Source organism: Peromyscus eremicus, chromosome 8a, assembly GCF_949786415.1.
Source record: "Peromyscus eremicus chromosome 8a, PerEre_H2_v1, whole genome shotgun sequence".
NCBI lineage: Eukaryota > Metazoa > Chordata > Mammalia > Rodentia > Cricetidae > Peromyscus > Peromyscus eremicus.
The window spans coordinates 96,565,753-96,592,620 of NC_081423.1; the positions used below are offsets into that span (position 1 = coordinate 96,565,753).

Below are 26,868 nucleotides of genomic sequence, written 5' to 3' on the forward strand. Positions count from 1 at the left end.
TGTGTCCCACTGTGCCTCCTTCCTCCCAGTCTGGGCTCTCCCTGCAGCATCCCTGTGGCCGCACACATGCTCAGAGGCAGGTCTCTGCGCGCGGGTCTGCGCTGCCTCTATTTATGCTGCCCATACACCCTGGAGCCTCTGTTTCCAGCTGGGTACCCCAGCTCTCTCTCTCTCTCTCAGCTCCACACCTTGGAGGCATTGCGGCGCTCTGGTAATTGCTTTTGGAAACTCGGTCACCAGTGGTAATTGGTAGAACCTGTCTCGGGCACTGTTGCGCAAGGAAGCAACAGTAGGCCTGTCTTTCTCTGGATGAAGAAGAGAGTATAGCTGTGCAGGAAGCAGCAGGCTGTGCTGTGCCCACCAGGAGCCAGAGAGCCGGCCAGAGCTCTCTTCTGTCTGTGATGTCCCCCAGGAACGGAAGACCCAGCCTGGGAGAGAGGGATGGGAGGGAGAGGGATGGGGGAGGACAGCGTGGGGGAAAGGGAGATGGGGAAGAGGGAGATGGTGGAAAGGGAGATGGATGGGAAAGAGGGAGATAGGAAACAGGGAGATAGGAAAGAAGAAGATGGGGGAGAGGGAGATGGGAGAGCAAGGGTTGGTAAGAGCTCAAATAAAGGACAGGACCTCACAGAGCCAGCTTGAGCCTGGGGAGGAGGGTGTTTTCTCTGCCTTGGAGACAGCAACACACTGCTCTATCCAGCACTCCATGATCCTTTGGGTTCCGTTAATGTGACTCTTTGGCAAGAGATGGTAAAGGGGAGTAAGAGAGAACTGAGAGTGTTCCCTCCCCTGCTCCCTCCCTGAGGAGTAACCTGGGCTGAGGTCCCACTCTCCTTGTGATCTATAAGAACACGGTAAAAAGCCGGACCCCCCCCCCCCCCCGGCCTCCCCATAGTGGCAATTAGTGAGAGATCTGAGGGAGAACCCAAAGCAGAGCCGAGGTCTGCTCACTGGTGGAGGGTCTCTGGGGTTAAGGAAGAGCAGACAACTAGCAGGTCTGGCCCATGGGCTGAGATAGATGAGGCAGAGAGGGGAACTGGATGGGGTGACCAAGCAGAGCAGGAGTGCTCTGAAACCCATTCGTGTGAGCCAAAGGATAAGCCTAAACCTTGGGGAACTATAGCTCTCCAGGAGCAGGTATCAGTGAGCCGCGTGCCCCACCACCACCACCACACACACACAGATCCTGCTCACCTCTCCATCCTGGCACGCACACGCACACACCCCAGCAAGGCAGGAAACCTGCACTACCCTACCACCCCTCCTCCTGAGGGTCCAATCAGAGGATGACGAGCCACTGACCAGCCGCCATCAGCCTCTCCCAGGGACTCCCACCAGGCAGAGGGACCTGCAACCTGCAACTGATCGGACACTACTGCTGGCACTGAGCATCTTCCTGTCACTCATGCCAGGGGACGCTCTCTACACCTTGTGATTGATGGACTTTAATTTCCCTGGCCCCTCGGTTGTGCCTCCGCTTTCCTGGGCCTGTCAGGGTGTATGTCTCCTGGCCTCTCGCGCCCCTCTCCCTTCCCTGTTGTTTAATTTGAAGCATCCGTCTGGAGCATCCCGGGGTGGGGATGGTGGCAGGACTGAATGCATTAACTGCTGACAGCTCTATTGATTTTCTCTCCCACGCTGCATAATGCAAGATATATACACACCGATAGGCTGGCCCCTGCCCTGCTCTCTGAAGGGATGGTGCCCTTTCTCTTTCCTCTTCAACGTCCCCTCACCCTGGCATATGTTGATATATAGGAGGGGTGCCTGTCCCTTGTGCTCAAGATGGATTCTCCTCGGCCCCAATATTACTTTCCTTGCTGCTGGGAGACCAGTCCAATCTGTCCTTTTTACAGGAGGAGATTGGATGCTGGGGATGCAGCTTTAAGGGGGAAAGAAGCCTGTGCAGTGAGGCAGGGGAATTGAGGAAGCGTCATCTGTCAATGCCGACTCTGCACCCCTGTGGAGGAGACTCCTGGGGCTTCCCAGAGTCCCTGCTGCCTCACCAAAGGCCGGGTAAAGGAGGGTGCTCACTCTGTAGTCTACCTCCTGTAGCACCTGCCTAGGACTCACTCATCTTGTGAGCAGCCACAGCGCCACCTGCTGGCCTGAACAGGCCTGTGTCCCTTGGGTCTCCAGTCTGCTCAGAAGCAAGGCCAAGGCCGTCTATCACTTAACCCACAAGTGGCTGCAGTAGCCTGGCTCAGAGCAGGTATTTACACCCCTCCTTGAAAGAACCCACAGGCACAGATTTCTGGAGACTCATTAGCCAAACACTAGCGTGAACCCGGACTGCCTGTCTCCAGGAGCCGTGTCCTCTTTCCACCTGGATTAAAAGCCATCCAAACTGATCGCTCCTTTGCGCTTGTACCCTGGAATTTCTAGTCATGACAGCTGGTGCATTCTGGAAGGAAGAAGCTGAGTGGATTCTCAGGACAAAGCGACCCTCCCAGGTCTAACCCATCCCCAGCCTGGATGATTCATCCCATGGCACCCTTCTGGCCCATAGGGTATGAAGCAATTCTCCCAGATGGTGCCCTAGTTCATCTCTGCCTTCACTGCTAGTCTTGGGTTCCCCTGGAGTGGGGACAGAGGCAGAGACACACAGATGTGGGCTAAGCAGCAGGCAGGTGATGACACAGGACCTGACCCACAAGGGGTGGTAGGAAAATGAACTTGGCTTGGGGGAATGTTTGCTCTCTCTCTCTGGCACCTTCACAGTGGACCTGGTACATATTCTCCTCCCTGCATCTACCTGTCCCATACAGACACAGACTTCCTGATGGAGGAGTTATTCTAGCCTCGCTCTGGGCTGAGAGCAGCTGGGATGCAGGCTCAGGGCGGAGGCCAAACTCAGTGCAGCCACTGTGATCTCCCGGAGGAAGACTTTGATCTCCTGGGCTATATGAAAAAGGGCGGCAGAGTGCAAGGACCTGGCCTGAAGTCAAGCATGGTGGTCATCCCAGCACCTAAGATGCTGAGGCAGGAGGACTGCTGGGAGTCTGAAAAATGGCTTGAAGTACATGGCATGTGCCAGGTTGAGTCAGGGCTACTTAACCAGACCCTGACTCAAATACAAAACAAAACAATAGTAGTGGTCTGGGCTCAGAAGTAAATCACCTGGCCAAGGAGCTGCAACTCACTAGCAGAGTCTCTGCCGAACACATGCAAGGCTCTGGGTTCCAGCCCCGCTAGCAAAAGGGGGGTGGTCCAGATTCGAGTATTCTTGAAAATAAAAAATATTCCCTTGGTTTTGTCCTGCCAGCCCTGGAGACTTCCAACCATACATGATTCAGCCCTACAGGGACATCTGGCAGTGTGTACAGGCATTTTTATTCGTCAGGAATGTGGAGATCCAACACCAACTGGACGCAAACAAGGGATGCTACTAAAATCCCCCAACATTCCAAACAGCCTCACCCCCAGCCCCACGGACAAGGATCTGGTCGGGAAAAGGTCATCAGTCATGCTGGGTTCCAGGCTGAGGACGTGGCTCAGTTGGTAAATGCTTGCCTAGCATGCATGAAGCCCTGGGTTTGATCCCCAGCACTGTATTAACTCAGTATGGTGGTATCTGTCTGTAATCCCAGTACTCAGGAGGTAGATAGAGGCCAGAGGACAAGAATTTCAAGGTTACCCTCTGCTACATAGCAAGTTTGAGGACAGCCTGGACTACATGAGGTTCTATCTAATAATAATAATAATAATAATAATAATAATAATAATAATATCAAAATAGTGCTGAGTTCAAGAGGCATCACTGCTGTCTGACTAGGCATGTTTTCTGGCACTTGGTTCAACAGCTGGTTGTGCTTGCTTGCTTCCCTTGGCTACCTATGAGTCCTGAAGACTCTGTAACGGATGGGAAGGGGAGTACTCAGCACCCTGTTTAGGTTTCCCATCTTAGATCCCAAAAAGCACATTCCCTCCCTCCTCCCCCGTCCTTCTCTCCCTTCTGTTCCCCATCTGCTCTTCCAGGTAGCGAAATTCATGGAGAACCCCAAACTTTCCCCATGCTGAGTATCTGGGAGGTTTATGGACAGCTCCCACAGGACAGGTTTAAAGGCCGGCTATGCTGGCAGCCAAAGGCATGGGCCTCCTGGGGACTTCCTGGAGACTAAGTGTGACAGGAACTAAGAAAGCACTCCTCTAGGTATGAAATACTACACCAATCGCATCCACAATTTATAAGCCCGAGATTTGGGTTTCCAGCCAGAAGGCAATTTCCTTGCCAGTCAGTCTCCAGTCACAGCCTCAGCACCCCCGTGTGGTGACAAGTGGACACTGCACCACAGCCCAGACAGCCAGGGAGGGAGCCAGGACAGCTGGTGACCTTGGATCTCCTTCCCCCACCACACACACAGCTTTAGAGACTGGAGGCCAGGACACTCTAGCATACGTGGAACTCGGGAGAATCAGTTCTGCTTTGACCACACAGAACTTCCCAATATTCCCAGGGAACCCCAGGTTCTCCCAACTGTAGGCTAACCATCCTCTCTGTCCTTCCCACTGGGAGCCCTTCACTTGTCCCAGCCAGGTGCTAGGTAGTCTACTCAGCTCCTTCAGGTCACACTGCATATGACACCACCTCTCTGCCTACCTGAGTGGGGTGCCAGGTCTCTGCCCTACTCTGGTGCCTCTGAGCACTTATGAGAGAAATCCAAATGGATGGACCTTCAGGTTCCCACTGGAGGGGGATGGAGGTACCTCTCGTCCCTGCAGCAGACCCTTCGAGAGCCAGCTCCAAGACCAGCACGCAAATGAAAGCAAGAAGGGTGTAAGACCAGAAAATATTCCCCAGACCCGACTCACACCCAGCTCCAGCCCCCAACAGCCCTGTCTAAGAGCTCCTTCCAGGCCCTTCTATCCGTGCTTCCTGCTCTCCGTGGTGCCTCAGCTTCCAGCCTGGGACTCTCGTCCACCTTCCAGGCTTCACAGAGTGGCCCTGGCAAGCAAAGTGGACCCCACTCTAGCCAGCTCTCAAGTAGTCTGAGCCCTCCTCTCCTGCAGGATCCAGGATTAGCGGCTCCCATCGCATGCATGTTTGAAAATCATGGGGAAGCTCCAGGCACAGATCTTGCACAAGAGAGTGGCTCCAACCCCTTCTTGTCTGAGTCCCAAGTCACATTCTGATACCTGAGGCTCTGCCATGGAGCCTGAGAAGTCCTCCCTCTGGGCACCACGCTGTGCTGAGGTGTGTTTTGTTATTTGTTCCCCTAGGGATCTGGAGAAGACCTTGGTCCTTGAACAAATCTGTCTTCCTGTTTGTTTCTATGCATCTACACTCTCGTAAATCACACAACTCAAGTGGGCCAGCATCTGTCTCCCTGGGATGGCTGCCAATGGGAAGTGCAGCCCCTCCTCCTGCCCACGTCATCGCCATGTGATTGGTCCAGCAGTAAGGAACAGAGGCACCAGTTAGTCACTGAAAACACATTGTGTGACCCTACTGTGTGCTGGGCACTGCTTAGAGTACCTGAATCTTCCTGTTTACTTCTTGTTTCCTCATCCTTCTCTCTTTCTGTCCTTTCCTATAGTAAGTGCTTTTAAGTGTCACAACCAGCTTGAGATTCCTCCAAAGTCAGCATTAAGTACCTACTGTATACATGAGTATCACATTCAAGAGCTGCCTACAGAAAGTTCTACCCTGTTCTTGCCCTCAAACAAACTGTATAAATATGAAGAGTTTAGCCCTGCCAGGGACTAAGGATGTAGTTGGTAGAGTGCTTGCCTAGCATGCAGAAGTTCTGGTTCAAGCATTAGCATCATCCATGGTAGCTCACATCTGTAGTGCCAGCACTCAGGAAGTAGTGGCAGGAAGTTCAGAAACTCAGGGAGGTCCTCCTCTGTCCATCCCGTGCTACAAGACAACCTGTCCCCCTTCCCCAAAAAAAAGGCTGGGTGGTGGTAGTGCACGCCTTCAATCCCAGCACTCGGGAGGCAGAGTCAGGAGATCTCTGTGAGCTCAAGGCCAGCCTGGTCTACACAGTGAGTTCCAGTGCAACATAGAGAGTCCATGTCTTTAAAAACCAATTTACCCACACCACTGCCACAAGGCCTATACAGAGGTGACAAGGGAGGGGTATCCAAGCTAAAGGTCTGCCCCAAGGAGAGCTGGAACGGGCTATGAAGGGACACTGTACTATCTGAGGGGACAGCAGAGAAATGCCTACAGACCAGAAACAACCAGCAAGTTAGGAGGCCCTAGGTTTGACTGAAAGGACAGTTTCTTGAGGAGCAGAGAGACACAAAAGCCCAGAAAGGCATCTGCCCAGGAGAGAGGCTGGGGGGCGAAGTCCGGCAGAGAATTGTGGGAATGCCCTGGGTCAGGATTAGGCAGCCATGACTCTCGGAATATGTCTGGCCCCCAGGCATCTCACCGATGCCCACCAGCTTCCCAAGCGGTTACCAGCAGAGAGGTTTTCAGTTGCCGAAGCACAGTTCTGTTCTTGAAAAAGACTCTCGTACAATTAGTTTTTCTGCCCTGTATCACCGGGAGGCAGGAACTCTACCAGAATTCCTTCATCCAAAAGGAGGGAGGGAGAAAGAGGTGTGGAGTCCCAAATAAAACTCACGGCCAAGAGCTCTTCCTCCTCTGAGGAAGCCACTCCACAGTAATAAGTACAAGGCAATTACATTCTGTTGGGAGATTATTAAATTGGGGGGATACAAACATAATAAAATGGAGACATTTGTAGAGAGCTTGAAATAAAATAAAAGTGGATAAAAATAAAATCAATAGCCAAAGTTTCCTGGAGCCTACCCCCCAAGCCGTTATTATATTATAAGAACCAAGGCTAACTATGTGCTAAGGACGTTAGTGCCGGAGGAGAGGGAGCTGGGAGGAGACCGGCGGAAAGGGAATTCTGCCTTCCCAGAGCTGCCACTTCTCACATATCTGAAGAAATGATGCTTAGCGGGAACTGGGCTGGAGAATCTGGCCAGTGGAGGCTCAATTATTGGCTTGGGCAATGGGTCTCAAGATGCAATAAAGGAGCCCCTTCCGGTTATCCAAGGCGGTTATAGATGTTCTGCCCCGCCTGATCAACACAAATGTCTCTTTAGAATACCTTCATTTATGCCAGGCCTGTTACCATCAAGAAGAAGGTGTGTGATCCGACCCTGTCTCAAAAATAAAAACAGAGCCGGGCGGTGGTGGCACACGCCTTTAATCCCAGCACTTGGGAGGCAGAGGCAGGCGGATCTCTCTGTGAGTTCAAGGCCAGCCTGGGCTACAGAGTGATTTCCAGGAAAGGCGCAAAGCTACACAGAGAAACCTTGTCTCAGAAAAAAACAAAAACAAAAACAAAAACAAAAACAAAAAACCCCAGCCCATCACTAGTCCTAAGAACACTGGCTGCTCTTCCAGACCACCTGGGTTCGATTCCCAGCACCTATGTATCAGTTCACAGCTGCTTGCAATTCCAGTTCCAGGGATCCGATGCCCTCTTCTGACCTCCGTGGACAGTGCACACATGTGATACACAGATAGACATGCAATCGAAATATACATAAAATTAAAAATTAAATGTAAAAAAAAAAGAATTTTTTTCTTAAGAAGGTGGGTGACCTGAAGAGGGGATAATGGGAGTGGCGAGAGGATGAGGGAGGTGAGGGGTAGGGCTGGCAGCCTGGCTATCCATTACTTTAAGGAGCTGAACTACTAATCTGAACCAGAAGAGGGCAGGGCTGCTGAAACGGAAAGTATGAACGCATAAATGGTTCTTGGCCCTTTGCAGACACTGTACTCAATTTCCTCCGTTGGGCGGGTTTAACTGCCCGGAAGCGGAAGTGTCGTTCTTTTTCCGTTCTCTTCGGTTCTCGCCGCTGTGAGTATTTTGGGTAGGTGGGGAAGAGAGCTAAATCCGAGGTAATCCGCGGCCGGGTAGGGTTTGGGGAGCTCAGGTCTGCGCGGAGCGTGTGAGGGAGGAGGAGGGAGGGCGGCGGGGCGGCGTGGGGAAGCAGGATCGCAGCCGATTAACGCGGAGGACTGTTCCCCACAGGTGCGGTCTCCAGCGCCGAGCGTCCGTCGCCATGGTGAGTCCGGGACGAGGGACCCGGCCGGGCTTGAGCGTCCCCAGGATGCCTGTGTCCTCCAAGCTTATTTTCTGTTTCTCCTGTGTTACAGCCTCGGAAAATTGAGGAAATCAAGGACTTTCTGCTCACAGCCCGGCGGAAGGATGCCAAATGTGAGTGGGTTTCCCTTCTGCTCGGGATGAAACCGTGGGGCGGGCTGACGGAGGGATTGGGCGTCTCCAAAAAGCAGTTTCTGCCGGGTATGCGGTGGGGTTTCCAAACGCGATCTTTCGAAAGCGTGGGAGTACTTAAGGTCGGTACTGCCTGTTCTGCACAGTGAGCCAAGTGCACACCTGATCGCAGCGCCCTGTCTTTTAATTATCTTCTTGGACCTCACGAGGTAGAGGCGGGAAGATAACTGTGAGTTAGAGACCAGCCAGGGCTGCATTTTGAGAACTGGTCTCAAAAAAGAATTGTCATCTACGTGTAATAGTCCTCCAGTTTTCAAATAAAGGAGAAAGGTAATGAATCAAAGGAGAAAGGTAATGAATCAGAAAGCAGTAAAGTGGCCCGTGCCTGTTAAATCTCAGGAGGCGGAGGCAAGAGGATTGAGCGTCCAAGACCATCCTTGACCTACATAGCAAGACTTAACAAATCCAAAGTAGGGGCCGGGGTAGACTGCCCAGAGTGCAGGAAGCCAGGCCTGGTGCCCAGGCACTTGGGAGGCAGAGATGAAAGGATGGGGAAATTCTAGGTTCTCCTTGGCTACATTGTCTCAAAAATAGGTGCATGTTCAAAGTTGTTTGTAGGCTCCTGCTGCTTTTGTATTGTTCTTTTATACATAAAGAGGGAATTGTCCCCTATTTAAAGGATGTTTGGGAGGATGTGCCTAATAAAAGATCTTGCGAGGCATTATCTCACAGAGCAGGGAAAAAAAAGTATTTTTCTGCTCTGTGAGATAACCCCGTGTGGCTTCCTTTTCCCCTCAAATAGTCTTTAAAAGAACCAGGTCATGAAGTAGAGTTGGGCTGTCTTGTTAGGTTGGACAGGAAGAGCTTTTGAATGAGCTGTGGGGATCTTAGGTGTTGCCTTTGATCTGGTGCTGTGTAGGCTGATGACCACCTGTGGGAATGATGGTCATCTGCCGGGAAGGATGTCTCCTGCTGGTGGGCTCAGCCGGTGTTTCCTCTGAACTATGCGAATTTGGAAGTGTGTTTTCAAAACTGATTTCTGGTGGGGGTTTTTTAGAAACAGCTGTATGGGCCCTGAGTGACCTGGTACCCTGGTAGCCCAGGCTGACCTCAGATCTAGAACTCAGTGATTCTTTCTCAGCCTCTCAAGTGTGAGGATTACAGATGTGTGCCACCATTTCTGACTTGGTTTCTTCTTCGTTATGTTTGTTTTGTGTTTTTGTTTATTGCATATGTGTGCGATTGTGGAGGTCAGAGAACAACTTGCAGGAGTTGGTTCTCCCACAGGGTGGGTCTCAGGAGCTAAACTCGGGTCATTGGGTTTGGCAGCAGGTACCTTTACCCTTTCAGCCATCTCACTGGTTTCTCTTTGAGCTTGAACTGCCTCCACCTCCCGAGTGCTGGTATTACAGGTCAGCGTGCCCACTGTGTGGGGGGCACCACACTGAGTTGATGGACAGGGCTGCATGCACGTTTTCTGTCAGATTGGCTCTGCATTTATTTCCTCATCTTTTGGGTCCTCACCCAGCAGTGGACTTGCTGTATCACTTGATATGGCTGGTTTTAAAATAATGCTTGGGGGCTGAGGGTATAAGAGCACCTGCCTAGCACTCCTAAGGCCCTGGGTTCCTTTCCCAACACTGGGTAAATGACATGGCGGAGCACCCCTGTAACCTCAGCACTTTTGGTTGGAGGCAGAAAGATCAGGAGCATCTACACAGTGAATTCAGGGCCTGCCCAGTCTCATGAACTCAGTCACCTCCAGAAATGCTGTTTGACTTAGTTTTCAGGGGTACAGTGGCTGCCAGAGGCAGTGCAGCAAAGGATGCCGGTCCAGGTGTCTGGACTTAGTAAGACAAAAGCCTGGGTAGCCAATAGCTTGAGCAGGCTCTGAGCCCCAGTGCTTCCTGTGAAGTGCCCTGTCCCCGAAGCAGTTACTGACTGATGGAGTTGAAAATAGATGCTAGTCTTTGGAGCATTAGGCACTTGGCTACTTTTATAGCTGTGAGTTGTTGGTAGTGTCTGAAAGGTTTGCAAGGAAGTTGGAGCCAGGGATTTGACAAGTACTAACCGGCTCACTCTAGGAAGTAGATTGCTGTCATAGCTGCTGCTTGCTGTGCGTTTGGAACTGTCTCCACATTGGGGCAGAACCAGGTCTGTATGGTTGGATGGTTGGATTTGAGGTGCACCTGGAACTTGTCAGAGCTGGAGTCACAAGATAAAATTATGCAGTAGAGGACCAGGAGACTGGTGCTAGAGAGATGGCCTAAGAGTTAAGAGTTCAGACATGCAGTGGTGCATGCTTTTATGTAATCCCAGTCCAGGCAGAGGATCTCTGAGTTCCAGGACAGCCAGAGCTGTTACACAAAGAAACCCTGTCTCAAAAAAACCAAACAAAACCAAAGAGGGGTGGGGGTAAAAGCCCTTAATGCTCTTACAGAGTTTGGTTCCCAGCGTCCTTGGGGTTTCACATCTGCCTATAGCCGTGATGTCCTCTTTTGGACTTCAGGCACCTACATTCCCATGCCTGTGCCCTTACACAGACACACACATTTTTACCTGTAATTACAAAGTTAATAAGGGTTGTGGGGGGTGGTTCTCTGCAGAGCCCTGTCTGTCTTGGAACTTGCTCTGTAGACCAGGCTGGCCTCAAACTCAAAGATCTGCCTGCCTCTACCTCCTGAGTGCTGGGATTAAAGGTGTGCACCACCACCACCCTGCAAGGATTTATTTATTTTATTTTATTTTTTTAAAGAACCAGGGTCCACAAAAATTTAGGAGAAGCTTCCCTGCACATTGAAATAGAGTATCCTGAAAGGGGCACTGTGTGTCCACAGTATCCTGTGCAGAGAATTGGTTTCCAGAAGTGGAAGGCTGGAAAGTTGTTAATCCCAGCAGATAACCCATTTCCTTCCTTTATAGACTATCCCTTTAAAAGGTTGTCATAGGTCATTGTAGAGTGTTCTGTGATGCTGTGTTTAGGGTGCCAAATGTGGGTTTCATGTGCATGTATGAAAGAATTGAGGAAGCCCCAAGACCCATTAAGTGTGTAAGAGGAAAAATGTAGCTTTCTAGTACCTGCAGCATTTGAAGGCAGGGGGAAAAAATGAGGAGGTGGGAGTTTGCTCAGCTGTCAGTGTCTACTGCCCAGTTGTGATCATTCATTTTGTACCACTTGTAAGGATGTAAGGCACCTGACCTGTGTGGCTCTTTTTTTTTTTTTTTTTTTTTTTGGTTTTTCGAGACAGGGTTTTTCTGTGTAGCTTTGCGCCTTTCCTGGGACTCACTTGGTAGTCCAGGCTGGCCTCGAACTCACAGAGATCCGCCTGGCTCTGCCTCCCGAGTGCTGGGATTAAAGGCGTGCGCCACCACCGCCCGGCATGGCTCTTTATTTATTATGTATGCCTGCGTGCCAGAAGAAGGCACCAGTTTTCATTGTAGATAGTTGTGAGCCACATGTGGTTGCTGGGAATTGAACTCAGGTCCCCTGGAAGAGCAGCCAGTGCTCTTAACTGCTGAGCCATCTCTTCAGACCCGCAGCTTCATCCTTAACTCTGGTCTCCTTGGCAGCTGTCAAGATCAAGAAGAACAAGGATAATGTGAAGTTCAAGGTTCGCTGCAGCAGGTACCTTTACACCCTGGTCATCACAGACAAGGAGAAGGCTGAGAAGCTGAAACAGTCCCTGCCCCCTGGTAAGTGAGCCTGAGACAGCGGTGGAGGTGGGCAGGTCCCCAGGATTAGGAGAGCCACTTTTTGATCAGTGCCGGGGCATGGTTCTGTTGGATCCTGTGAAATGCAGTGGGCTAGGTCTGAGGGATTGTTTATGTCAACCATCTATCTCTTTCTTCCCCCAGGTTTGGCAGTGAAGGAGCTGAAATGAACCAGACCTCTCTGTTTTGACCATTAAAACCCCTGAAAAGTCCTGAGTGTCCTTGGTCTTAGATGGGAAGTGATGTTGCTGTGGTGGAAGTCTCATGGAGGGAAGCCGTGTACACTCCCATGGTTGGAAGTGTTCTGGGGGGTGGGTTGCCTTCTGATGAAAATTGGAGGAGGGGGTGAGCTTCTGGCAAGTAGCTGTAGGCTGAGCCATGTAACCGCCCTTGGAATATCCCCTGGATATCCATAAGAGAAAGAAGTGTTCCATCCTGTGAGACTTGGGGAAGTGAAGTCAGGAAAGTGTGGGGGTCAGTGAGGCGAATGCAGGACAGTATCTGTGGAGGCTGCTTACCATGAACAGCCTGGGAGCAGAAAGAAGTGGTGGTCTGATGCCTCTGGGCATTGCATTGTCCACAGCGCACATACATTCATGCAAGCAAAATGACACATAAATTTCTTTAGTAAGTAGACGATTTAAAAAAAAAAAATACGGCAGCATTAACATTGACCATCTTAAAACTGTTCCTGGACTTAATACCAACCATTTTCAGTCCAGCAAAGTGGCTGTGAACCACACTGGGTCCACCACCAGGTGGCACCCTACTACAATGAATGAGCCACAGAAATGGGCTTGGGTCTTTTGAGATAAGAGCTCCTGTATCCCAGGCTGGCTTTGAATCCCATCCTCCTGCCTCCACCTGGGTGCTGGGACTGTAGGGGTGTAAGGAGTGCCTACCCAATTTAATGTGCTGAGATTGACGGTTCTTTTCTGCCCTCAGAAAGTATAGTACTGCAGGCTGAGGGTTGTTAAATACTTTAACAAGCATGTTGTAACCAAAAGTGATCTACTTGCTGGAGGAGATCATTTTTTGTGTGAGCCGTGAGTGTTTTGGAAGATGGTTTTGTTTATCCCAGGAGTGGGCAGGATGGGAGACAGCCCATGGTGTTTACGGATTCTGAAGAAAGACAGTTTACAGCTTTGGCCTTTTTTTTGTCTTCAGCAAATTTCTCAAAAGCTCACCCTGGGTCCTAGGAGACTGACAGGATTTGTCTGGCCTTGTGGTCCTCTGAAGGCGCCTTTTCATGCGGTGCCTCCTACCCTGGCAAGCCTGAGTCACGTAGGGTACTTCTGTGGTCCAGGCTGGCTCCAGAGACTGAATAATGTCTTTGTGCCCTCAGGTGACGGTTCAACCACTGCTGAGGTCCCAGCTAGTGTTTGTCTGCGTAGGGGGATCTGAGCTCTGCCATGGTTGACTACTGGTTGGCTTCCTCTCACCTCTGCGTCAGTACACAAGCAGCAGCTAGAATGCTCAGCGGGCTTTGGTGTCCTGAGCTACGCACAGGTGGCCATGCCATGGCCTGAGGGAAAGCTCAGCCCTTTGATTTTGCAGTGTAGACTGCACCAGGTTCAAAACTGTGAAAGTGACTAGTTGGAGACATGAACAGTATTACCCTGGGGCCACTGAGGACAGGTGCACAGAACACTGGGTGGGCAGCACCTCCAGGGGTTCTGACTAAGGCTATGTTTCTTGGCTGTAAAGGGGGCCCCTGGGAAATTGCTACATGTCTCTTCCTGCTTGGCAGCCAACAAAGGTACATCAGATCCAGAGGCGGAGGGCACATAAATTTGCCCCTTGTTTCAGCCAGCCTCACTTTCCACCCTCCATTCCCTTTTCTCTCCTTCCTAGTGCATTATTGTTTGTCAGGGACAGGATAGAAGGGTTTTCTCCTGAGGCCCTCACCACAGGGCTGCCCTGAGTCTGACCCTCCACCTCCACTTCTGAGTGCTGCACTCTCAGGCACACGGGCATGGGTCACTGTGACAGCTGTTTTTCTCTATGATTTACACACGTCGGAATGCACTTGTGATCTTGGTACCTGGGAGACAAACAGGATTGCCACAAGCTCAAGGCCAACCTGAGCTACCTAAGAAGACCCTGTCTTAATAGAAAAAGGAGACAGGTATGGTAGTGTGTGCCTTTAATCCTGGTACTCAAGAGGCAGACACAGGTAGATCTCTGAGTTTGAGGCCAGTCTGGTCTACAATATGAATTCTGGGACAACCAGGGAGGGCTACACGGAGAAACCCTGTGGGGGGCAGGAGGGGAGATGGAAAGAAAAGGACGCACCCTTCTGGGTGTAGATCTAGGAATCTCGCTGGGTGGCTGCCGCTCAGCTCCACAGAAGCACCCCAGCTGTTCCGTGCCCTGCAGCTACCCAGCCTGCCCCGCCATTCTCCGCACTCCAGGTTTCCCAGTCTGTTTTCCCTTTCTCCCATACCCACTGGTCCCACAGGATTCCCTTCTGTCACTCAGAATCCACTGGAAACGTCGTCCAACAACTCCCCCTCACTCATCACCTCACTGTACCCCTCAGGAGGCATCCCCAAAAATCCCCTCACCCCGCAAAAAATATGCCAATGTAGGACTGAAACACTGGGAGTGTTTATGATTAAGAGGTTTAAAACTCCCTACTGAACACTGTAAAGATGGGAAACTTGGGTCTTACTCATCACTAGGTGCCCTAGGATAGGGAGGATTCCTAGACAATGTGTTGAACTGATGAGACATCCCTGTGAGAACAAGGGATCCCCTTGAGCCTTAGCTGTCAAGAGATGGTAGCAGCCAGGTTCGACTACAGAATGGAGCTGATGGTGAGGAGAGGCCCAGTGGCCGGGCAGAGCAGGACTCACTTCTGGCAAGGTTCCGTGATGGAGCAAGGGCATCTGTCCTCCCACCCAGCAATACATGTGTCCCTTACCATTTTCAGGGCACCACCAGCACCTAGGGGATTCTCCAGGCTAGAAAATAAATAATTCCCCCTGGCCCCTCTGGGGTCTCCTTTCTGCCTACAGCAAGTGCCCTCCAGCTGACTACCCAGCACTGTTCCCAACTAAGCCTGACCCTGACGACCTCTTGGCCACCTCACAGGTGTCCACTGCCCCTTACCTGCCCACCACCTGCCTCAAATCCTTGCACTGGCCATACCAGCGCTTGTTATGGCCCTTAATTCTAACCAAAGGGCAGAGCCGTGGTGGGCGGGGCTCTGCTGACCGAGACTTCCCTGTGTTGACCCACCCTGTTTTACTTTCCCCCAAATACCCTCTAACCTGGCACATGAGCATGTGTGTTGCCATCCACATCCACAGAGTGCAGCCACGAAGTCTGCTCTGTCACTAGTCTGGCACATAGGTGGCCCTCTCTTCCAGTGTCCCTTACGCCCATGCCTCTCTGGGACCTCAAAAGCCCTCCCCAGCCCTGTCCTTTCCTTCCCTACAGATTTAAGCAAGTTTAAAGGGACTCAGTAATAGAGCCCTTGCCTAGCATGCCCAAGGCCCTGGGTTCTAACCCCAACACTGCAATAAACAAGCTGGGTGTGGGTGGCACACACCTTTCATCCCAGCACCTGGGAGGCAGAGGCATTTGATTACTGTGAGTTCAAGGCCAGCCTGGTCAACATAATGAGTTCCAGAGCAGCCAGCACTACATAGTGAAAAATAAATAGAAATAGAAGGATGTATTAAGGGCTAGCCCAGTCTCCTAGGCCAAGATTACTAATTATGTATTCACTGGCCACTTTATGGTCTTTTTCTTTCCCTTTCTTTTTCTTTTTTCTTTCTTTTTTTTAAAGCTAGGTCTCACATAGCCCAGGCTGCCCTCCAACTCACTACTGACCTGAGCATGACCTTTGAACCCACGGTCTTTTTGCCTTCCCATCCTAAGGCATGCACCATCAAATGTCCACAATCTTGATATGATAGCAAGGTGTCACAGTTTAGAGACTGAAGTTCACTTCTTCATACCTTCCATCTTTTCGCCTATCGGATCAGTGGACGCTTTGGGGCCGAATTTCTGGAGCGGGTGGGTGTGTTCAGGAAGGGGTCTTGGAGGAGAGGTGGGCCAGGGCCTGGGTGGAGTAAGAGCCTTGTGCTGGGAGGGGCGTGTCCTCGCCTAGGGCTGGACATGGGGCGGGGCCGGGGCGGGGCGGGGCTCGATGGTGTCCTGAGCCGGGTGGTGGAAGCGGCTGTGGCAGTGGCAGCGGACCAGCTACAGCTTGTCCAAGCCATGCCGGCGGCGCGCGTGGAGTACATCGCGCCCTGGTGGGTTGTGTGGCTGCACAGCGTCCCGCACCTCGGCCTGCGCTTGCAGCGGGTGGACAGCACCTTCAGCCCCAGCGACGAGACTTACCAGGAGGTAAGCCCGCGCGTCGCAGAACTGAGCTACTGAAAGGGACCCTCAGAGCGGGAGCCAGAGCTGGTCTGTGAGCGCCCGGGTCCCGCTCCATCCTCTTGCCTCAACAGCCCGCGCTCTCCGCACCTCTCAGACCCCCTCGGTCCCCAGTTGGGTCCTCTCGGCTCTCCCGGGGCTCTTGGCCGGGACGCTCATCCCGGCTGGGAACCTCGGGATTTGGAAAGCTAGAAGGATCAGAGTTAGAGTGCCCTGGGGAAGAAGAGGAAGGGCGCAGAGACTGCGCGCAGGAGGCGGGGGCTGAGCCACCCGGAGACGGACGGTGGGGGTGGGGCATCTGAGTCAGGGTGACTGGCGTCTGAGGTGGGCGCGCAGGGGTGCCCCGAAGTTCCCCTCCGGAGACTACAACCCAGACGTTTTTTCTCCCGGTCTTGATGGCCTGAGAGAAGTTTAGGCAGAAACTGACTTGAGCCTCCGGAGTTCTCAGTGCTCCTTTCCCTAGCCGCAGCTGCCAATACCTCTGCCTTGACCCCTTCTCAAAGGCTGCGGGGCTGAGAGAAGCGGCGGCCAAGAACTCACAGCTGTTTGAATCTAGGAAGGAAGGTGGCTTCACCCCGTCTCACACCACATCCTGCAACTGTCCTATCTGCCCTGGCGTCCCTGCACCTAGGCCCTGAAATTCCGAGGTCTTGGCTCCCGGGCCAGCTACAGTCCTTGTACTTCTCAGTTGTCCCTGATGAGCAGGGCCTTCCCGCAGCGGGTTTGGTGGGCAGGTCCAGGCTTCTGATCTCCCTTCCAGACCCAGCTAGAGCCTCTCAGCCCATCTCAGCCGCGGTCAAACCCAAGACCGCCTCTGCGGCCCCGGCTGAGTCAGTTTCCTCCGCTAGGTCAAAGATTCAGGGGTTGGGGCAACCCGGGATGAGGCCCATTATCAGTTCCGAGCTCTGTGCCCGTCGGACTTTGGCCTCTACATACAGTGGCGAGGCACCCTCTCCTGATCGCTGTTGTGGGGCAGTCAGGCCGAGCAGAGCCTCTCTAGACTGTGCCCAGGAGTGGCTTTTTGCCCTCGCAGACTGTCCTCATTCTGAGGCCAGGAGCTCCTGATCCCTGCGCTATGCGCTGCCCACGAGCCAGGACCAGGGAGTCTAATTATAACTTTCAATGGTCCTGCTGCTTGCAGGCTTGGGCTGTCTGCACCTGCTCTTCTGAGAGGATGGGACCCCTTTGTGTTGCTGGGGGCAGGGGTACCGTCACCCCCAAGCAAAGCAGCGCTAACTTCTCGGGATCTGCACTAACCCCGCCCCCATCTTGTCTGGCCCTGGAAGGAAGGCGTGTTCCCTGAGGACTGGTGACTACCCCAATAGCTCCAGGGAGTCTTCCTTCATTCAGCAAGTGCTTGAAAGGGACGGATACGGTTTCCGAACAGCTGTGTTGGGGGTGTGGAGAGATCCCAGAGCCTGTACTCTGGGTCCCAACCATATTTTCTCCTTTCTCCTTGAAGAAATCTAGCCCCTCAGCTGGGTCAGGGAGACCCCCTAGCTGGGAGAGGGGTGGTGTGCGTACTCCCTCACCCCTAACCTGAGCCTGAATCCACCCACCCCCAGTCTATGGCTAGATGGCATCTGTAGGGGTGAGTCCCACTCACAGTCCCCGCCTGTAGGGTCCTGACCCCCAAACCTTTTGTTTGGGCTCTTTCCCATGACCACCGTACCTACCCCACCCCTGCTTCCATCCTGGTCCAGCTGTGAGTGGAAGCAAAGCCCCGGGAGATGAATGTGGTGGGCCTTAACGGAAGTCTGGCATTGGGTGTTATTTAAGGCCACTCCTGTTTTGGTAAGTTCCCTTGTTGTCTGACCACCAGTCTCTTTCGTACTGAGCACTGGAGTCAGGCAGTTGGTGAGCTCATGGTGTAGACTGGGCGCCCGCCTTCTGTTGTAGTAGGTCAGCTTGGTGCTCAGCAAACTTAATTTGAGGCTGAGTGTTGTGCCAGGGCCTGGGCGACGTGATAAGCAGAGCAGCAGTGGCTGAGGCATCTCTTAAAGCCAGCATAGTCTGAGGCAGGGGGATTGCCATTCCACTGGTTGGTTGGGATTCCAGTTCTATGGTTGTGTGACCACAGGCAGATGAGAATTTTTCCCTTGCCTGAATGTATCCCACAAGTTTTTCTACTGAGTCTGCACAGTACAAGCATTTGCATAGGACATAACCGGACCCAGTGATGCAATCATTAGGCAAACGGACTGTGCCCGATAAAATAGTGGAGAAGAGAGCTGAAGACCCTGGGCAGGGGAGACTGAAAAAATGCATGGGAAAGTCACAAACAATGTGGGCTTTAGGGTCAGTGTGTGTGTGTGTGTGTGTGTGTGTGTGTGTGTGTGTGTGTGTGTGTGTGTATGCTCTCTCAAGTGCATGTAGTCACATGCAAACGTATAGATAGGCTGGAAATAGGCAGTTAGGCTCCAGGAAGGACTCCTTGTGTGCTTGGGACCTAGAAAGCAAAGCAGGGCTTAGAAGAGCAGATCAGCTGAAGGGCAGGCCACTTGGTAAGCAGGCTCTGTGACCTAGAACTTCCCTGAGCAAGAAGAGCCCGGCTTGCTTCCTGGGATTTTTTTTTTCTGGCCAGTGGAGGCCAAAAGAGGGAGTTTGATGCTGTGGGACTGGAGGTTACAGATGAGATGGAGACACCCTGTAGGTGTTGGAAACCGAACCCCTGCAGCGAGTGCTCATAATTGTAGAGCCATCTTGCCAGCTCTTGATTTATTTATTTATTTTTTTTTTTGGAGACAGAGTTTTATGTAGTTCAAACTGGCCTTAAATTCACCACATAGCAAGGATGATACTGAACTTCTGATACTCCTGACTCTACCTCCCCAGTGCTAGGATTACAGATATGTGTCACCACGCCCTGTTTATGGAGTGCTAGGGATGGAACCCAGGGTTTCCCACATGCTAGGCAAGCACTCTACCAACTGAGTTACATCTCCATCCCCATTCACCCCTCCTATTTATTTGTTTGTTTGTTTGTTTGTTTGTTTTTGAGGCAAGTGCCCCTGGTAGTCGAGGCTAGCTCTCAGCTGGTAATCCATCTGCCTTTCCACCCTAAGGCCTGGGATTGTAGTTGTATGTCACCACTCCTGACTTCTGCCTGAGGACTTCCTGAGGGCACAATGGAAGTTCCTAGTCTCCTGATAGCTGGTCCTCCTCATCCTCTCCCCATTGAACTTGAGCATGAGTCCTCAGGAAGCCTCTACATGCCCAGCCATTTGGAGGAAGTGGCTCTGGGCCCAGCAGAGGCTGGCAGTGGATTGGGAATTCTGCTGGGTTCTGTGTCTGTAGCATGGAGTAGCCTGGCTCTCCATCCCAGATCTCATCCCCTTTACAGGAGAGCAAGCCTGGAAGAGGGAGATGATCCCTACTACAAAGAAGTAGCAGAAGGGCCCAAGATCTCACAGGTGGGATGCAGGTGGCCATAATCCCTGTGTGGGAAGGAGACCCCAGCTCGCTAAGTGCCCAGTGGACAGTGCTGAGGACAGTTAGAAAGTCATGAAGTCGGCTGTGTCTCTCTGAGAAGTCACTTCAGTTCCCTCCTCATCTGGGTAATTGTCACCCTCACCATCCACCAGCCACTCAGGAGAAGCCAGACCCTGATGATGTCATGTCCATGGTACTTCCTGTTGGATCTGTGGACAGCACACCCATCTAGGCCTTCTGCAGACCGTGTGTTAGGAGGTACAGGGAGGTGTCTATTGTTAGAGTTTGGCTTGGCTTTTCCTGAGTCTCAGTTCACAGACTCCCCTGAGAGTCCCCTGTGAGAGATTAAGGATGTAGTTGGTTGAGAGTTCTTGCCTAGCATGCACAAAGCCCTGAACTCACCCCCCAGTATCCCATAGAACTGGGTATGGTGGCACACACCTGGAATCCCAGCACTTAGGAGGCAGAGGCCAGTGGATCCTTGTGAGTTCCAGACCAGCCTGGCCTACATAGTAGATTCCAGGACAGCCAGGACTATAGAAAGACCCTGCCTAAAAAAAAAATAAATAAATAAAATAAAATAAGAACACAAAAAAAATCACTCTTGCCTTCATATGGAGTTTGAGGCCAGCCTAGGCTATATAGACCCTGTCTTGTTGTTGTTGTTTTATTTTGTTTTTTTAAAGCCCCAACTGAATGCAGAAGGGATACAGTATGGAATTCTGGGAGAACAGGATGCCCTGGCTCAGCTGGAGGCAGATCTGAGGAGGGAAAAGCAGACTTTTGGAGCCCAGCCCCACGGGAGACAAGCCAAGGTCGGGATGAGGAAGCCCGTTCATCCCATCTGAACTTGGAGTCATGGTCATCAGGCAGTCACGCCAGTCTCCCAAGGGGTTAACCCTTCCCAGGTTCTGAGGTGGTGTTCTCCCTGGAGAGCATGAGGAGAGGCCACCTGCCTCAGCCAGAGGCTGGCACATCACTCAAATTGTCATCCGTGACTCCCTCGGGGTCTGTCTACGGTGGCTGCTGCTGTCCCCCTAGCCTGAGTACTAGAGTCGTGCTCACTGCAAATGGTAAAGCAGAAATAACTGAAGGAGCTTTGATGATGGAGAAGCTGGGTTTGGGCATGGTGCTGGTGCAGGCAGCAGTGGTGTTCATGTGAGGGAGAGGCAGGAGGAGGCATGGAGTGGTGTGGACATTAGCCATTCTAAGCTCTGGCGATAGTTTGAGGGCATGTGAGTGGAATCATCCACCCTCTCTTCCATCCCCCCTCCTATCCTGTCCATGCACTAATTAGGAATGGAGACATAATGGCCCATTAGAGTAGCTGGTGACACCAAGTTGGCTGTGCTTCCCTCTGTCCTCCCCCACCCCCTCTCTTTCCTTCCTACCTCTCTTCCCCTTTCTGTTCCCTTGGCCCTTGGCCCACTGACAACCTAGCTTCCAGCTCTGATTCTTTAGTTGCCCAGGGCTCTCAGGGTGAACAGCTAACAAGCCCCATCCCACCTGTATTTGGGCTTCCTACAGCCTTTTTGCACTGGTCTGTTATCAGTAACCTGAGTCTAACTGCCTGGCCCAGACCCAGAGCTGTCCAGGACATCCGGACTCAGGAGTCCGGGGCCCCACAGGAAATCTAGGCTCATAATTTCCAGGAATCAGAAATCCAGCAACCAAGTATGGAGAGCTGGTGGGTCAGGTATATGGAGACTGGAAAGGCAATCGTCATGTCTTATCTCTTTCCTGAGTGGGGACACCTGGTAGAGTCAATGGTTCCTTTTACTTGGGGTGAACACAGAGGAGACCCTCCTGGGAGTGAAGGTAGCTGGGTCACTAACTTGGCAACATAGGTCATTATTATTGAAAATACTTTCAGGGGCTGGTGAACTGGCTCAGAGAGTAGAGGCACTTGCCACCAAGCCTTATGACATGAATTCAATACCCACAGCCCACATTACATAAGGAGAAAAGTGACACCCTAAAGTTGTCCTCCGCCAACTCCCACACTAGAGTCATGGCTTGTGTGTGCCCTGACACAAAAGATAAATAAATAAATGTAATAAAAATGTAAATTATATGTTTATTCATTATAATTTACTGCAACATGTCCGTTCTTAACTCTTCAGCTCAGTCAGTGCCCGCCCCCTCCAGGGTTTCTCTGTGTAGCCCTGGCTGTCCTGGAACTCATTCTGTAGAGTAGGCTGACCTCAAACTCCCAGAGATCTGCCTGCCTCTGCCTCCTGAGTGCTGTAATTAAAGGCATGCACCACTATCGCCTGGCTAATTATTCTTATTTTAAAATGTGTGTGTGTGTGTTGGATATACACATGCATGTGTGTGTGCACATGCCTACTCATACATGGAAGGAGACAGTGGGTGTCTGGCTCCATCGCACTCAGCCCTATTCGCATGAGACAGGGTCTCTCACTGTGTTTGGAGCCAAGTGGGGGAGGGAGGCGGTAACAACCCTCCTTCCTGTCTTCCTTCCATAGTTCTGGGGTTACAGGTTGCGTGTGTGTGTGTGTGTGTGTGTGTGTGTGTGTGACTATGCACGGCCTTTTACGTGGGAGCTGAGATCCAGACTCACGTCCCTGTGCTTGGCAGCAATACCACGAAGCCATCTCCGTAGCCCTCACCTTGTATGTAACACATTATCTTTGACCACCCAAGGCTCTGCTGCATCTGCCTCCAATCCCATCACCACAGGTGATCACCTGGCTGCACTGTTTAAACTCAGCCCGTCTCTGTAGTCTGTTGTCCCATCGTCCCTCTGTTAGATTTGCCCGCATTATATGTAGCTGTGGTTGCCCTCTCCTGCCTGTGTCGTATTCCATCACATGACTACAGCATCTGACATGTGTGTGCGTGATGAGCATCTGTGCTGTTTCCAGTGTTTGGTGACTACTGCCGGACTGAGTGGCTATGGACTTTTGTATGTGGATCTTGTGGGGGGACACTCCCCTTCTTTCTATGAAGTAGAGCTGCTGGGTCATGGTGTGTGTAGATGCACAGTGGCTTACAAACTGTCCAGGGATGATACCTGCTTCTGAGTGATGGGATTTCAGGGCCTGTGAGAAAAGAGTGGGGCTTATTTTTCATTTTTGAAAACAGGATCTCATTCTGAAGTCCATGCTGGCCTGAGCTCCTCGATTGCTAGGATGATGGGCGCAGATGTGTGCCACCATGCCCAGCCACAGAGTGTCTTTTTCTAGAGCTGGGTGTGGTAGAAACACTTGCAATCCAGCACTTACAAAAGAGGAATGCCAGCCGGGCGGTGGTGGCGCATGCCTTTAATCCCAGCACTCGGGAGGCAGAGGCAGGCGGATCTCTGTGAGTTCGAGGCCAGCCTGGGCTACCAAGTGAGTCCCAGGAAAGGCGCAAAGCTACACAGAGAAACCCTGTCTCGAAAAACCAAAAAAAAAACAAAAACAAAAAAGAAAAGAGGAATGCCAACAGTGTAAGGTAAACCTGGGCTGCATAGTGAGCTCAAGGGCAGTGTGGAGACCCAACCTAAAAATTTAAAAAAAAACAACCGTGGTGGGGCTGGAGAGACGGCTCAGTGGTTAGGAGTACTGGTTGTTCTTCCAGAGGACCCAGGTTCTATTCCCAGCACCCACATGGCAGCTCACAACTGTCTGTAACTCCAGTTCCAGGGGACCCAACACCCATGGCAAAACACCAATGCACACTTTAAAACAACAACAAACCAACAAAAAACAGTGGTAATTGCACCCACAAGGCTCTGTGTATTGGGCCCTGAAGACTGAGTCAGTTTCAAGGAGAAGTTAAGCGGCTGGGGTGTGTGGTGGAGAGTGGGGTTGTTACCGTCTATTGACATTAATCTGTTGCATCTGCACTTGCATGAGATCCAGTTGGCATGGGGTCAGCTCTAGCTTTGTTTTGTTCTTTGGGGTTTTGTTGTTGTTTGTCCTTGTTAGGGTTTTTTGTTTTGTTTTGTTTTGTTTGCTGTGAAGAGACACCATGACCATTTCACCTCTTCTAAAGGAAAACCTTTCATTGGGGCTGGCTTACAGTTCAGAGGTTTAGTCCATTATCACCATGGCAGGAAGCATGGCAGCACGCAGGCAGACATGGTGCTGGAGAAGGAGCCAAGAATTCTACATCTGGATCAGCAGGCAACAGGAAGAGAGTGATGCTGGGCCTGGCTTGAGCTTCTGAAACCTCAAAGCCCCGGCTCCCACCACACACACACATGCACTCCACCCTGTGACACACTTCCTCCAACAAGGCCACACCCACTTCAACAAGGACACGCCTCCCAATAGTACCACTCTCCGTGGGCCTCTGGGGACCATTTTCATTCAAGCCACCACACTGTCGCTGTTGTTCATTTTTGAGACAGGGTCTTTCTTACATGGCCCAGTCTGGGCCTCAGATTAAGCATGTAACCACAGATGGCATTGAGCTTCTGATCCTCCAAGCCTCTTCAGGCCCACCTAGCAGCTCAGGATTTGCAAAGGGAGCTGTTGTCTGTCAGGAAGCCTAGGTGTCCCCCTCTCTGGGATTACAGGTGTGAACCACCATGCCTGGTTTTATGCAGTGCTGGGGGTGGAATCCTGGCTTTTCAGCTTGCTAGGCAACCACTCACCTCCTGTACCACATCCTCAACTCCTCCTAGTTCCAACTCTGACAGGCTAGGCCCAACGTGGGCCTTTGGGGTTCCCCAGCTCCAGGGAGGTGTCCTGCTTCAGTCAGAGGGCAGGTTGCAGTGTGGTGACTTTGTGTAGGGAGCCTTTAAAGCTCCCCTTCCCCCAGCCCCCTTTGCAGTAGAAGATGCCTTCCAGGAAGGTGGGCAGTGACTTCCCTCCCGTTGTCTCATCGGACAGGAGCCTCTGGAGGTCATTCAAAGGGGCAGGTGAGTGGTCCAGGCCTGCCTCACCTTGAGGACTATGGAGGATACTGTGCTCAGAGCTGCTGCCCCACTTTCCACCTCCCTGGAGGAGGAAGGAGCTCCTTTCCATGCTTGAGTGTTGCCTAGGTGGAAGTGGAGGCCACCTGCTAGGTGAAATGAGACATCTCATTTGTCCTCTCAGTTGACCTCATCACTTCTAGATTTGTCCCTAAGGCTGAGAAGCCTGTCACCCGGTGTTAGCCTCAGGAGAGCCCAAGTCAGGGGTGCTCTGAGCGGCCTGCATCCTCACAGGGATGGGCAGCCGAGTAGTCGCCCACAGGGTTCATCTCCATAGAGTCTGCCCAGCCTGCAGCCACCAGCTCGGCACTGCAGGTCGCCTCCCTGCGCTTGGCCTGTGTGCAGCCTGTTCCCTCAGACCCAGGAGTCCTGTGGCCTCCAGCCCAGATGATTGCTACCACCCACACAGGTTCTCTGGCCAAAGCTCCAGGGAGAGCAACCCCCACTGGGACGCTGGGGACTCTGGATGAGGGCATGGCTGAGGCCGAATGGGAAGCCAGGAAGCTGTCAGCTCGGGAGCTTGACTTAGAGCCAGGTTCAGCCCTGGCTGACGGCCACTGATCCTGGGGCCATCTGGTGTCCATCTGGCCAAATCAAGGGATTGGAAGATGCGGTGGAGGGGGACACCTAGGCTTCCCGACAGACAACAGCTCCCTTTGAAAACCCAGGGCTGCTGGGGGGGCCTGAAGAGGTCTCTCCATGCCCCCCTCAGCACCCTGACCTTACTGCTACCACTGTCGTGTGAGTCAGTGGTCCCTGGCAGGGTACAGTAAGAAGGACACCAAAGATTACCTACCCTGGCTCCTCTACATCTACCCTAGAGCACAGAGCAGCCATATAAGGACTCTGGATGGCCCCAGCACCTATAATAAGCACATTCTATTTTGGCGTGACAACACTGGTCTGGATGGCCGGCCTAGGTATGCCAGTACCGGTGATCCATAGTGTCCCCAGCTTACTTTCCCTTTGCACCTGAGGTGTCCTACCCAGACCGTGTCTCTTTCCAGTCCCTGTGGCCATAGCACTCACGGTCCACAGCCGTGTTTGCGGCTGGCCGTCCTTCCTTGCTCTCCTGAGTGGCTCAGGGCTTGTCATCAGGCCTGGCCTGGACTGTATCTTCATCCGGAAATCTGGGCTGAGCCACGCTTGGCTGTATTAGTTATTTTTGTCATTACTATGACAAAATGCCCGACGAAAGCAGCTCAAAGAAGGAAGCTTTTTTCAGCTTACAGTTTGAGGGTGCCTCCGTCGTGGCAGCATGGGAAGCCATCGGTCACAGCATCTGCAGTCAGGGAGCAGAGAGGGCTGAGGGCTGCTGCTCAGCCGACCTTCTCTGTGATATTCGGACTGGAACTCCAGCCCATGGGATGGTCCCTCCCACGTTCCCGGTGGATCTTCCCACCTCTGGTAAACTAATCTAGAAGATTCCGGATCCTGGCGAACTTGATAATGTGAATCGTTGCAACTGCGGTCCTCCCTCACCAACACTCCTCATTCCCAAGCCTGTCCATTTTTCTGCCACCTCCACCCTGGCACCCAAATGTAGGGCAGGCTGTTCATTTGGAGGGCTGTGGGCATAAGGATGCAGTACAGCTCCCAGGACTCCCCACCCCACCCTCCCTCCACCCCACCCCCCGCTGGACCAGAAGCTGACACAGCCCCTCCTTCCTACAGTCGCTGCTCTTCCTGGGGGTGTTAGCCGCCGTTGGCCTGGGCCTGAACCTCCTCTTCCTTGCTGTTTACCTGGTGTGTGCATGCTGCTGCCGGCGGGACCACACAGTGCAGACCAAGCAGCCCAACTCATGCTGCGTCACCTGGACAGCGGTGGTGGCCGGGCTCCTCTGCTGGTGAGTGTCCTATGCACAGGCCACACCATGGTTTCAACTCAGCTCCCAAGGGGCGAGGTGGGGAGGGGGCACTTAACAGACACAGGCAAGGGAAAGCTAGCCCGTGACCAGGACATCCTTCATGTCCAAGTGGCTCCTCATCAGTGACTGGCCACATTCACTGACCAAGCTAACCCCTGGATGAACAAACCTGCCTCCCCAAATGAATACTGTCCCTTTTGTGGCCAAGCATGGGGAATCAGTCCCTAGTGTAGTGATGGGGGTCTGCATTGTGGCCCCCCAGCCCTTCTACCAGACCAGGGCCAGGCCTGACAGCCATATGGGTCCCTCCCTGAGATGACCAGGTGGACAG

At 52.4% G+C, this 26,868-nt stretch overlaps 2 protein-coding genes across 4 annotated transcripts in view; both read left to right on the forward strand.

Annotated features, from left to right (window-relative positions):
* Window positions 1-7,749: 7,749 nt before the first annotated feature.
* Rpl38 (ribosomal protein L38) lies at window positions 7,750-12,130 on the forward strand. Of its 3 annotated transcripts, none has more exons than XM_059269806.1 (5): window positions 7,750-7,829; window positions 8,004-8,037; window positions 8,129-8,189; window positions 11,778-11,900; window positions 12,063-12,130. In XM_059269806.1, the coding sequence occupies exons 2-5, from the start codon at window positions 8,035-8,037 to the stop codon at window positions 12,086-12,088; spliced, it is 213 nt and encodes a 70-aa protein (XP_059125789.1). In that variant the 5' UTR covers window positions 7,750-7,829; window positions 8,004-8,034; the 3' UTR covers window positions 12,089-12,130. The 3 variants fall into 3 exon arrangements, with proteins under 3 accessions (XP_059125789.1, XP_059125788.1, XP_059125787.1); XM_059269805.1 differs by having other exon boundaries at window positions 7,755-7,842; XM_059269804.1 differs by lacking the exon at window positions 7,750-7,829 and adding an exon at window positions 7,831-7,885.
* Window positions 12,131-16,088: 3,958 nt separating this feature from the next.
* Ttyh2 (tweety family member 2) overlaps window positions 16,089-26,868 on the forward strand; it is a 44,286-nt gene continuing 33,506 nt past the window's right edge. Inside the window, exons 1-2 of the mRNA XM_059272066.1 lie at window positions 16,089-16,277; window positions 26,344-26,516. Coding sequence (XP_059128049.1) covers window positions 16,149-16,277; window positions 26,344-26,516 — 302 coding nt within the window. The 5' untranslated portion in view covers window positions 16,089-16,148. The remainder of the gene's footprint in view (window positions 16,278-26,343; window positions 26,517-26,868) is intronic.

Excerpts from the sequence above, each read along its gene's own strand:
- Rpl38 (XM_059269806.1), top strand. Across the intron at positions 8,190-11,777 it reads CCGGCGGAAGGATGCCAAAT|CTGTCAAGATCAAGAAGAAC; the intron begins GTGAGTGGGTTT and ends TCTCCTTGGCAG. Across the intron at positions 11,901-12,062 it reads GAAACAGTCCCTGCCCCCTG|GTTTGGCAGTGAAGGAGCTG; the intron begins GTAAGTGAGCCT and ends TTCTTCCCCCAG.